Below are 12,817 nucleotides of genomic sequence, written 5' to 3'. Positions count from 1 at the left end.
GGACAGAGAAGGACTTAGCTGTTCCTATTGTCTTGAAAAGCCACTGTGTGCCCACAGAGAGGGACGTGGCCTCATTCCCTCTTCAGTGTTTGCCAAAATCCTCCGAAAACAGACAGCTGAACATCTGGAGTGGCCTCCGCATGCAGAGTCCTTGGAGAGATGCTCAGACCAGCAGGAAGGAGTGAGGCTGTGCAGGGAGTCCCCCTTCCCTACCCGGTTGATGGAAGGCTTTTTTTTTTTTTAATGCAGCACTATCTACAATTGCCAGGACATGGAAGCAACCAAAATGTCCATTGACAGAGAAGGACTGGATAAAGAAGATATGGTGTATATATACAACAGAATACTACTCAGTCATAAAAAAAAAAAAGAACAAAATAATGCCATTTACAGTGACATGGACGGACTTAGAGATTGTCATACTGAATGAAGTCAGACAAAGAAAGACAAACATTATGATATCACTTACACATGAAATCTTAAAAAATGATACAAAAGAACCTATTTACAAAACAGAAATAAGAGTCACAGATGTAAAAAAAAAAGTAGTAATGCAGGACAGGAAGAGGGTGATGGTGGACAACAGAAGAGAAGGGTCCCCCTTTCCAAGGGACAGACAAGCTGAGAGAGTGAGCAAAAGGCCAAGTTCCCGTCAGCCTGTCAGCCGTGTGTGGGGCCTGGGCCTCAGCAGGGAAGGTGGGGGACAGGAAACTGGGCACTCCTGGTGCAGAGGGATGCCCACACGCCACCCTAGTGGCCTAACCCCCAGGACCTAGACAGCCGAACCAGAGACCCAGAGTGGCCCAGGGCCCCACACCTGCTCTGGAGCCTGCAAGGGGAAGAAGGGCGCAGAGTGGGCAGAAATGGGAGGCCTCGGGACGCACAAGGCCTGTACATACTATGTGAGGATGTAGCCCTTATGGGTTTGGGTAGTTGATGCGGGGGAAGGAGAGTCAAGGAGGGCAGAAGGCACATCACATTGGCAGGCAGAGACCTCAGGGTCCTGACTCCTCATCCATCCTTTCTAGGTTACATGGGTTGTTTCTTCTCAGGGCCTAAAGATCCTGGCTGTCTACCTGCAGTATCACAGCAGACAAAGCTCCAAACATAGAGGAAGGAGCAAGGAGAAGGGGGTGGTGATAAATGGGAGGGGGTATGAGACTGGGAAGGGGTGGCGGAGGAGAGGGAGGGGACAAGGGATGGAGGATGGGAGGGAGATGGAGGAGAGAGAGGAGGCAAGTGGTGGATGGTGGGAAGGAGATGGATGGAGGAGGGGAGAGGGAAGGGGGAGGGGAGGAGGGAGAGGCGAGGAGGGGGAGGGGAGGAAGAGAAATGCGGGGAGGGGAGGGGGAGGGGAGGGGCAGGGATGGGAGAGACTAGGAACGTCTTTGGTCAAATACAACAAACTGATGGATGCGTTTCTCTCTGTCCTGCCCAAGACAATGAGTAGAAGAGCAGATCAGACAAAACTGGAAAGCAGCTGGCCAAATGGAAACAGACTTTGCAGAGTGACGTGAGCTGAGACCAAGCATCATCAGAGGAAGCCAACAGAAGTGATTCCCATTGGGCCTCAAAACCTGGGAAGACTCAGGAGTTGGGAGGCACCACACACTGTCAAGACTTGGCTGAGAATAGGAAGATGGGGCTAAAGTCTGCAGAAGAGGCTGGCAGGTCCCAGCTCCTTCCCTGCCAGCCTCCCCACAAACAGGACCTCCCCAGGCCTGCCAGAGACAGGTCTGCTCTCTGTGGAAAATGATCCGGAGAGCAGGGCTCTGCATGGGGTCACAGGGCACAGCAGAGGGTGAAGTCAGACAAGGGTTAGAAACAGGATTTCGTGAATGTTCCCTTGTTCACCAGGCACCCAGGACAGTAACAGTCAGGCCCATGCTCCCAGTCCCACCTGTAGAGGAATTAAACAGCTCAGCCCAGGAGAAAAGACCTGCAACACTGACGTCTGGGGATCACCCAACAAAACGACCCAGTTCCTGCTAACCTGCCCTACAGGGAAGCCCATTTGCCAACAGGCCCCTCCCATCGCCATACACCAAGCAGGCACTCAGCTTTTCACTGCCACACTCTCTAATAGAGACGCACATCCGGAATCCCCACAGAGACAGACATAAGTGGGGGAGAAAGAAAGAAGTCTGAGACAATGTAGGGAGCAGAAGAAAACTTCCAAACAAAAGGAAACAAAACAAAAACTACTCTCAGGGAGACAAGTCACTGGAATCCTAAAACAGGAACACTTACAAACTATTGAAAAACATTCCTGAAAATAAAAAATAAGAATATAAATTAAAAACTCAAGAGAGTTTTTCACGGACTTCTTGAGTTTTTAAACTACATACATGAATTATTTTAATAGTATAAATTTTTTTTAAACCAAGGTACAGATAATCAATAATCAAGGTACAGATCAAGATACAAGATAATCAATATACAATCATACAATATACAATATACAATCAAGATAATCAAGGTACAAGATAATCAATAATCAAGGTACAGATCAATGGACACTCATAGAGTCCAGAAATGGCCACATAGATATGATCCACTGGTTTCTGAAAAAGGTCCAAAGATAATTTAGTAGAAAAAGAAGAGACCATTTTCAACAAATGGTGCTAGAACAACTGGACAGCCATATGCGAGGAAAACAAGATGCAATCTACACCTTGTACCTTATACAGAAATTAACTAAGGTGGGTCATAATATAAAGCTTTAAACTATACAACTTCTAGAAGAAAACATAGGAGAGCATCTTTGTAACCGTGGGATGGGCAAAGATACTACATCAGAAACATATTCCAATTTTTTTTTAAGTTGATGAACTGGACATCATCAAAGTCTAAGCCTCTGGTCTTTGAAAAGACCCTGTTAAGAGAATAAAACAGACAAGCCACAAATTAGGAGAAAATATTTGCAAAGAATATATTTGATGGGGCTTCCTCTGTAGCTCAGTCGGTGAAGAATCTGCCTGCAATGCAGGAGACCCCAGTTCAATTCCTGGGTCAGGAAGATCCCCTGGAGAAGGAAATGGCAACACATTCCAGTATTCTTGCCTGGGAAATCCCATGGACAGAGGAATCTGGTGGGCTACAGTCCATGAGGTTGCAAGAGTCGAACACAACTTAGTGACTAAATCACCAACATATTTAATAAAAGACCTATTTTCAGAATACATAAAGAACTCTGAAAACTCACTAAGAAGAAAACAAACAACCCAACTATTCAAAAACAAAACAGGTAAATGACTTGAACAGACAGTACACAAAAAGATATAAATGTGGCAAAAAAGGAGGATGAAAAGATGCTTGACATCACTAGGCATTAGAGAAGTGCAAACTAAAACAATGAGATGCCACTCCATCATTACTAAAACAGCTACTACTGGGAAGACTGCCATGTCCTGGCAGGGATGCAGAGCAACTAAAACTTCATATGTTGCTGGTGGGAATGTAAAATGGTACAACTACTTTGAAAAACAGCTTAGAAATTTCATAAAATTTCAAAATATAAACCCACCATATGGTCCACCCGGTCCACTCCGAAGTCTTACCCAAGAGCAATGAAGGCATCTGTCCACACAAACACATGTGCATGAATGTACATCCCAGCTGTATTCATAAGGCCCTAAACTGGAGATGACCCAATGCTTCTCAACAAGCGAATGAATAAACAAACTGAAACAGCCATACAAAGTCTAGCAACAAAAAAGGATGAACCATCGATACAAACAACATGGATGAATTGAAAAACAATCATTCCCAGTGAAAGAAGCCAGGTGTGATTCTGTTTGTATAACATTATATACAGTAAAGTCAAGGAACAATGCAACCTTATATTTGCATGACAGCAAGCAGATCCGAGGTTGCCTGAGGATGGGGGTTGGAGGGGGATGGGAGAGGGGGCTTATCAACGAATAAAAGTGATAGTTGGTACCTTGCCTCCTGGTGGTGGTTTTTTTTAAAAAAAATCAAAGGATAATTACTTTACAGAATTTTGTTGTTTTCTGTCAAACCTCAACGTGAATCAGCCATAGGTATACATATATCCCCTTCCTTTTGAACTTCCCTCCCATCTCCCTCCCCATCCCACCCCTCTAGGTTTATACAGAGCCCCTGTTTGAGTTTCCTGAGCCATACAGCAAATTCCCATTGGCTATTTTACATATGGTAATGTAAGTTTCCATGTTACTCTTACCATACATCTCATGTCCATAAGTCTGTTCTTTATGTCTGTTTCTCCATTCAGTTCAGTTCAGTTCAGTCACTCAGTCGTGTCCGACTCCTTGCGACCCCATGAATCGCAGCACGCCAGGCCTCCCTGTCCATCACCAACTCCCTGAGTCCACCCAAACCCATGTCCATCGAGTCAGTGATGCCATCCAGCCATCTCATCCTCCGTCGTCCCCTTCTCCTCCTGCCCTCAATCTTTCCCAGCATCAGGGTCTTTTCCAATGAGTCAGCTCTTCATATCAGGTGGCCAAAGTATTGGAGCTTCAGCTTCAACATCAGTCCTTCCAATGAACACCCAGGACTGATCTCCTTTAGGATGGACTGGTTGGATCTCCTTGCAGTCCAAGGGACTCTCAAGAGTCTTCTCCAACACCACAGTTCAAAAGCATCAATTCTTCGGCGCTCAGCTTTCTTCACTGTCCAACTCTCACATCCATACATGACCACTGGAAAAACCATAGCCTTGACTAGATGGACCTTTGTTAGCAAAGTAATGTCTCTGCTTTTTAATATGCTGTCCAGGTTGGTCATAACTTTCCTTCCAAGGAGTAAGCGTCTTTTAATTTCATTGCTCCAATCACCATCCGCAGTGATCTTGGAGCCCAGAAAAATAAAGTCTGACACTGTTTCCACTGTTTCCCCATCTTGCTGCCCTGTAAGTAAATTCTTTGGTACCATTTTTCTAGATTCCGTATATGTGTGTTAGAATACAATATTTATCTTTCTCTTTCTGACTCACTTCACTCTGTATAATAGGTTCTAGGTTCATCCACCTCATCAGAACTGACTCAAATGCATTCCTTTTGATGGCCAAGTAATATCAATTGTGTATGTGTACCATAACTTCTTTATCCATTCATCTGTTGATGGCCATCTAGGTTGCTTCCATGTTCTAGCTATTGCAAACAGTGCTGCAATGAACAATGGGATACATGTGTCTTTTTCAATTTTGGTTTCCTCAGGGTATATGCCTAGAAGTGAGATTGCTGGGTCATATGGTGGTTTTATCCCTGGTGGTGGTTTTGCAAGCATATACACAGGTCACAATTGACCAAACTGTACACTGGAAATAAACATGCAGTTTGTTGTATGTCAAATATACCACAACTTAAAAAAAAAAGGACTTTGGGGCTTTGGGCTTAGATAAACCTGGATTCAAATACTGACCCTCTGGTCAACAGCTGTGTAAACTTGATCAGATTGCTTAATGTCTTGGTCTTAATTATCTTTCATCTTAAATAAGTCCCTTTGCTGGATTGTTGGGAGGACATTCCAGGGAAAGCTTTTGGCAAATAGTTAGGATACAATACATGGCATCAATCCTTTGTCATTTTTGTAGTATCACTATTACTACTCCTATCACTATGACAGCACCCGGAAGAGAAAGGTACCCAGTAGGAGCTCTAAGACACCAGGCTCCTCCCCTGCCTGGGCCATCTGAGTGCACAGCCCTGGAGGCCACAGTGAGGCCTTGGGTAGCCTGATGCTTCTAGTCTTCACAAGACTCTTGTGTTCCTTATCTCAGAGCAGCCTCACCAAGATGCAGTTTGGTCATAAGGCAAATCTTGTAATGGTCCCGCCTCACTCCATTGAGAGGAAAAGCGCCCCTCCTAGGACCACACAGCTGTCTGCACCCCAGTTATAGCTACAGGGCAGGTCTCCTGGCTGCCAGGCCAGGCCCGATGGTGGGGAGACACCATCAGGTCGGGAGGGTGGAGGCACACTCTCCAGCTCCTGAGCGTATGACCACTGGTCTGGCTTGGCAGTATCCTCAAGAAGTCACCTGGGGACTTCCCTGGTGGTCCAGTGGTTAAGAATCTGCCATCCAGCGCAGAGAACGTGGGTTCAATCCTTGGTCGGGGAACTAAGACCCCACATGCCATGGGGCAGTAAGCCAGTGTGCCACAACTACTGAGCCCATGTGCCTCAACTAGAGAGAAGCCCACATACTGCAATGAAAATCTCTTGTGCCACAAATAAGACCCAAGGAGCCAAATAAATAAACATTCAAAAAAAGAAGTCATCTAGTTCATGCCTCTGCTTCTGGACTGTACAATTCATGTACGAGGAGGGCATCTCATTCATGTCCTTTTACGCATCACCGACTACTCCTTTGGGTTCAAGGCTGCACAGAGCCAGCCCCGGTAGTGTTCCTTCTCTCCCTCTGTCCCACTCAAAACACCCAGTAATGCTTACCAAAGGATTAATAGTGAACTGGGAGTTTCAGCTGCTGGATCTAATTTAGTCCATGTGTCCGGTACACACCCTCCCAGCCTTACAGGGCACCGGGCCCATTTTAAGTAAATCCAATAAATAAGTCTTAATTCTGAGCTGATGTTACCATAAACATGCTCCACTGCAGAAAAGGGTCTATTTACAACCTGCCCCTCTCCCTGACCCCGTCCTTTCTCGGCGTGGCCCAAGACCAGCTGCTGGGGCAAAGAGCACAGTCTGGGTAATCCGCCTCTGGGCTGAGGTCTTGTCCCACACCCAGTGGCTTCCTGATGAGAGACCCTCAAGAGTTTCTCCAGCAACACTCTCAAGCTCCTCTGACAGAGGTTTTATTCCTTAAATATATTTTTCACCAGCTGAACCATTTCCTGTGGCAGGAAATTAGGTTTCCTCCCATTGGCTCCAAATGGGGCCTGTAAAGTGTCCCAAAATGGTGGTGGGAGCCCCAGCCAAGGACATGGACATGCCAAAGTCCAGAGCTGATGGTGAAGCGGAGCCCGCCAGTGCACTCAGGCAGAGAGGCAGGCCCGGGGCCCACACGCCCTCACATCCCTGTGACCAGAGGTCTGTGACCTGACCCACAGCCATCTGGGGGCCGACATGAAACCAGCAGACTTGGACATGCGGCTGGGAGATTAGGAGCACTCCAGAAACACACCGAGATCTATTCACAGCACAAACCATATGCGGGGCACACTGCTGCCCGAGCATGCATGTGTGCTCAGTCATGTCCAAGTCTTTCTGACCCCACGGACTGTAGCCTGCCAGGCTCCTTTGTCCATGGGATTTTCCAGGCAAGAATACTGGACTGAGTTGCCATTTCCTTTTCCAAGATATCTTCCCAACTCAGGGATCTAACCTGCATCTTTTGCATCTCCTGCATTGGCAGGCAGGTTCTTTGCCAGCTGAGCCACCGAAGAAGCCCGGGCACACTGCTACTATGTGAGACTATAAAGATGGCTCAACCCCAGTGCATCCTGCCTTCCCCGAGTTCAGAGAACTAAAGGGGCTCAACCAAGGTCATGTAACTTGTACAGGAGCAGGGCCAGAATTCAGACCCAGACTCAGGTGGAGAAATGGAGGGTGGGGTAAACAGTGCTTTTTCCCCTGCTGTCCCATGCTGCATCCCTACCAGGGAAACTGACTTCTTATCCATCATCAAAGAGTTACTGAATACCCACCAAATCTCAGGCGCCAGAGCAGAAGAAGGGAACAAAAAGCAAATTTGTTAATATTATCATATTTCAGGTGAAGTCTATTTTACTTAAAACACATACACATAACTAAACTTTCTAGCTTCTTCCAGAGACCAGCTTTTTTTTTCAATTTGCTCATTGAGTAGTAACAGTTCCTTTGGTTCCACCTGGCCTTTGAGCACCACTGGTCTGCTCTGAGATCTGCTGCTCTGCCCCTCCTTCATATGTAAGTATCAGAATGTTCCTTTCCATCTTCCATGCCAAGGACGGCCCAGGACAACTGTTTGATAGAGCAGCAAATATGAAAGCCCTGCAAATAGTCCTGCTGAGAGGGCCACTGGATTTAGGGGTTCACCCAGGATCCTCTCCCTTTGGTCAACACAGCCAAAACCAGGACTTCCCTGGTGGTCCAGTGGTTAAGACTCTGCCTGCCAATGCAAGGAACACAGGTTCGATCCCTGGTGCAGGAATATCCCACCTACCAGGAGCAACTAAGCTTGATCACCACAACTACTGAAGCCCGAGTGCCTAGAGACCACACTCTGCAATAAGGCACTGCAGTGAGAAGCCCTCGCTCACCACAACTATAGAAAGCCCATGAGCAGCAACAAAGATCCAGTACAGCCACACACACAAAAAAAAAATAAAAAAAAAATCCCAAAAAACCCATAGCCAAAACTAAAGCATCCTTTGTTCCAGGCAGAAATGCCACGCAGGGGTCACATGTCTAGTCAAGGGATTGCAGGTGACAAAGCACAGAGGTCTAGCATTTAAGGAACGAAGTGTTCCTGGTCAGCTAAGCCCCGGGTAACTGTCTACCTAAAAACCCACTCTGGAGAACTGCAGACGGCTGGGACTTGAGGACCTTGAGAGCATCCTGACCAATTCCTTCCTTCTGTGGTTGAGGAAACAGACGGATAGATTAAGCACTTCAAGGTCACCCAGCAAGTGAACACAGAGCGAGGTGGTCGCCCAGCTGTTATTTCACAGCAGCCAGAACTTGCTGCTGCTAAAGTCTGAAAAAACATATGAGTCCATATTCGCCCTCAGTAAGCTGAGTGCAACAAAACATACCAATAATTTTTCTTTATTGTATTGAATCGTAAGTTGCCTGGAGTTCTCAATCTTCAGGATGATAAATATTTTTTAAAAACCGGGTCTGAGCACTTGGTCTAGGTGAAGGATGTATGCTATAATTTCTGTCCCACCAGTGCAACCTTCTGAAAGTTACATTAAAATAACCTGTTACAAACAAAAAGAAATTTAGCTGAATATTGAATCTACTATTCCCCAAATCTTTTCAAAGTTTACTTTGGTTGTTACAGTTTAAATAAAAAGCAACATTTCCAATATCGCTCCTTCTTATCATCTGGTGCCACAAAGGAGGACTCTGGTACGGGGGAATGGGGGGTGGTCCCCAAGTTCCGGATAATTGAGGTTTCCTTGTAACCCCACCACAGCAACCACACGCTCCAGCCCCAGTTTCATAAGTGTCCTCAGCAAGTTCTGTTAAGTATACTAAGCACGTTTTTTTTAATGTTCCAGTTTAGATTGGCCTGTGAGGAGCTGAAAACAGACTTTCACAACCCCTGATACCAGTCACTGAACCACTTCACCAAGAACAACCCAATTCCCATCTGAACTTGCCAATGGGTAATAACTGGTGCTTCAGGCTGCCACACTGGGGGACAACCCCTTCAATGCCAGGCTGAAGCCCCCCGTGCTGTGCTCTGGAGCAGAAACCAGCTCTCACTCCTCCCCACTGGACTGATCTCTCCCCTCCCCGCAGAGAGCTTTCCAGAGTGGCTGGCTCAGATCCGTGACAAGGGCTCCAAGCAGATGGGGACCGAGTGTGAGCCCCAGAGGTGGGAGGACCCCCTGGGCAAACCCTGGAAGGAAGAAGCCAAGGAACACCTCATCCTGCCCACTGCGGGGGGTAGATCCCACAGGAAACACATTATCTGGACCTCAGGGCCTCCCTCCTCCCAAGGGGCCAGGGATACACACAGGGTATGCACTTTCTACAGAAAAAGGAGGCTGATCTGGAGAAAAAGTTCACTTAATTACAATCATCTGTAAAGCACACATATACCAAGAATCTTTCAACATCAGGCTGTAAGGGGAGCCCAGTCCCCTCCTCACCCCGGTTGCTCAACCTCAGTTTTCCCGACATGTGGGGACAGACCACCCTATGTTGGGGTGGAGAGGAGCCACAGCTGTCCTGTGTGTCGTAGGATATTTAGCAGCATCCCTAGCCTGTACCCTCTAGATGCCAGTAGCACCTCACCTCCCAGCTGTAATAACCAAAATCATCTCCAGATATCACCAAAGTTTCCCTAGAGGGCAAAGTCACTCCCCTAGGTTCCTTGAGAACCTGTGGGCTATGGAAATACTCTGGGCATGGGCACAGGTTGGGGAACCAGAAGCAATTTCCACCTCAGAGCAGGTGCCAATCTGGCACTCCTCACTCATCATCGCCCTCGATACAGGGATTCTGTGGGGTGGGTCTCCTCAATCCCATTTTACAGGTGAAAGATTCACGTGACATTGAGTGACCTGCTCAAAGTTGCCCAGATGAGCAAGAAGTGGTGCCTGACTTCGTAAGCTGGGATCACACCCCAAACCCAGCTCCCCATGCCTGCGATCATTCTGTTTGAACCCGAGGCTCTCTGTGGGACTGGCGAGACCACGGTCATGGTACCCTCCCGTCCCCCTCAGCCACGCAAAGAAAGTAGTTACATCTTGGAGGGAGACGGGGAGAAGGACGACAAGGAGGAAAAGGAGTGCTTCCTGGGGAACCTTTCTATTTCACAGCTTTGGTGTTCAGAAACTTTTTTTTTTCCTCCAATAACCAACTTGACGGGGATGACTTTTTTCTCGGCAGGATAACAGAGGTTTCACACTGGAAAGGGAAGATGTGACAGAAGTCTGGGTTGATCTCTGGTTACCGAAATAAGAGGGAAAGAATTGTTGCCAGGCTTCACGGAACTTTCTGGATGGCCATTTTGCTCTGCCAGTTAATATTCACTAAGAAGGGAATTAAGCCTGAAGATCATGTATTTGTTTATTTTTAAAGAGATCACTTACAGAACGTTCAGGATACTCATAGCCCTTGGCCATGTTCTGATGGGCTTAAGGCAAAAAGTACACTTCAGCCCAGCTTTTATTACAACCCGCACCCTGAAAGCTCACTTCATAAAATACAGGGAGTTTGAAATGGAATTGTGAATTCAGGTGTGTTTTGATACTTCTCATTCTACTGGGTGACACTGGCCTCCCGTGGCCCTGGCTCTGCAGCATGGCTATTCACACAGCCCACACTTAGAGGGTCCCTACTTCCAAACTGCTCTGGAGAAATGGATTCATTTGTATTTTCAATTTGGGGGAAAAGAAGAGAAAATGGTAGTCTGAAGCCCAGAGGACAGACTCACACAAGAAGACAAAAGGGTTCCTTCTCTCTCTGACAACATGACACTCCTGAGCAGTTGGGGAAAGAGATTCATTAGCCTCCACAGCCTAACTTTGGAGGGAAAAGTTAAAAAAAAGTGGGGGTAGGGGGGCAGCTTTTGGAGACTGTTAGATCATTATCTCGGCTTAGATCTTTTTTTTTCTGAAGAAGAGAAAACTGGGGCTTGAACTGCAGATCAGCCTTCCACTAATAAATGCCTGAAGACTGAGAAATGTCTTTGATCTCTTACAAAATAAAAAGGCAGGGCTCCAAAGAGTCACCTCCCCTGACAACTGCTATTTCTCTTGTCTTATCTGCCAGTGAACTTCAATATTAGCTCACTTCGCTAAACAAACAACTCTTATTACAGGACTCTTAGTCATTCTGTTTTTCACTTTCTTCCAGCAGAAACCATTACGGTCTGAGTAGCCTCTCCGGGGCTGTCTTTTCCCAGACCCAGTTCCCAGCCTTCCACCTCCTGCCCCACCAGGTTTGCATGAACTGAGCCCCATGAATCACTTCCTGTGGGCAGACTGCACGTTTGGGGATGGGATTTTCTTTGTCTCTTTTTTTTTTTTGGAGAAGATTCTCACAGACAGTTGGGCCTCAAGGAGTGGAACCAGGCAATGATGATGATCACTCGCTGCCTTGTCCTATTAAAACAAATCAAAGTTTCCAAAGACGTATAGAAAATGTCAGGCAGTGTTCGTGACTAGGGGAGTTGGGGGGGAGAGGTGAAGAGGACAAATGAGGAGGTTTTCTGTTAATTGCTCAGTTTTGACTTCCTTCATTATGAGTCACTGGCCAGAGAGATAAAACAATGTCATAAGCGCTATAGAGCATGCAGGGTAAACCTGGCAACTTTCTGTGACATTTGAACTGAGGAGTAGGGCTTCCAGCAAACGTTCACTCAAGTTCCAAGTTTACAACCATTTCTGGTGAAATACCATACAATATGGGTTGGGAAAAGAACATTCCCACATTTCAGTCTTAATCACATTTACCACTCTTTCCCCTATTTTTAAAAGAGGCCCCACAAATGGGAAGGAAATCTAAAAAAGAAGGGTTATATGTATAACTGATTCACTTTGCAGAGAAACTAACACAACATTGTAAAGCAACCATACTCCAATAAAAATTAATTTTTAAAAAGTAAATAGGCCCCAAAGCCTTAAGTAAGAATCCTCAAACCTTTCAGGGCAGCCACTGTAGGGGAGCTGGAAGCAAGGGAGAGGTGGGAAATGACCACATTTCTAGAAAAAAGTTGAGTTTAAGGCCCATGAAGTTAAACAGCTACCTTTGTAAGCAGAAAAGACAGCATTTGCAGGACAGCAGTATCTAACATTCCACTGACACTCTGCCTCTCTCTGGTCCAAAACTTTACAAGCTTACATAAGCAGTTTCCATCTAACCGGTAACAAAGAATGGGTGTCCTGTATATTCTGGGCATCACTATCCTGAGGACAATTTAAGCAGCCAATTAGCATTCCTTTCAGTCTAAGGGGACAGACTTCCTATTGTCTCACAACAAAAGGTTCTGGTTCATTGGGGGCAATTGCACCTAAGACAGCAAAGAACCCCTATGGGCAGGAAGATGTGAATTCCCAGTAAACAAGAAGGGAGGACTTCAGAACTTACAATGTCAGGGTGGCAATCACCTGCTGCTTAAGCTGGCCTCAAGGACTAAACAGCTCTAGGCTTA

At 46.4% G+C, this 12,817-nt stretch overlaps 1 protein-coding gene across 14 annotated transcripts in view; it reads right to left on the bottom strand.

Moving 5' to 3' along the window:
* SMAD3 (SMAD family member 3) overlaps positions 1 to 12,817 on the bottom strand; it is a 127,535-nt gene that overhangs the window by 29,837 nt on the left and 84,881 nt on the right. The window contains exon 5 of one of the 14 annotated variants that reach the window (XM_081511860.1): positions 8,822 to 8,833. The exons of the other annotated variants lie outside the window; for them this stretch is intronic. Within the exon in view, the coding sequence (XP_081367986.1) occupies positions 8,822 to 8,833 (12 nt within the window). The remainder of the gene's footprint in view (positions 1 to 8,821; positions 8,834 to 12,817) is intronic. 14 annotated transcript variants of the gene reach the window in all.

This window comes from Giraffa tippelskirchi, chromosome 7, assembly GCF_054371585.1.
Source record: "Giraffa tippelskirchi isolate mGirTip1 chromosome 7, T2T-mGirTip1v1.2.pri, whole genome shotgun sequence".
NCBI lineage: Eukaryota > Metazoa > Chordata > Mammalia > Artiodactyla > Giraffidae > Giraffa > Giraffa tippelskirchi.
The sequence above is the reverse complement of the archived record's forward strand: the minus strand, read 5'-3'. Positions and strand labels throughout refer to the sequence as shown.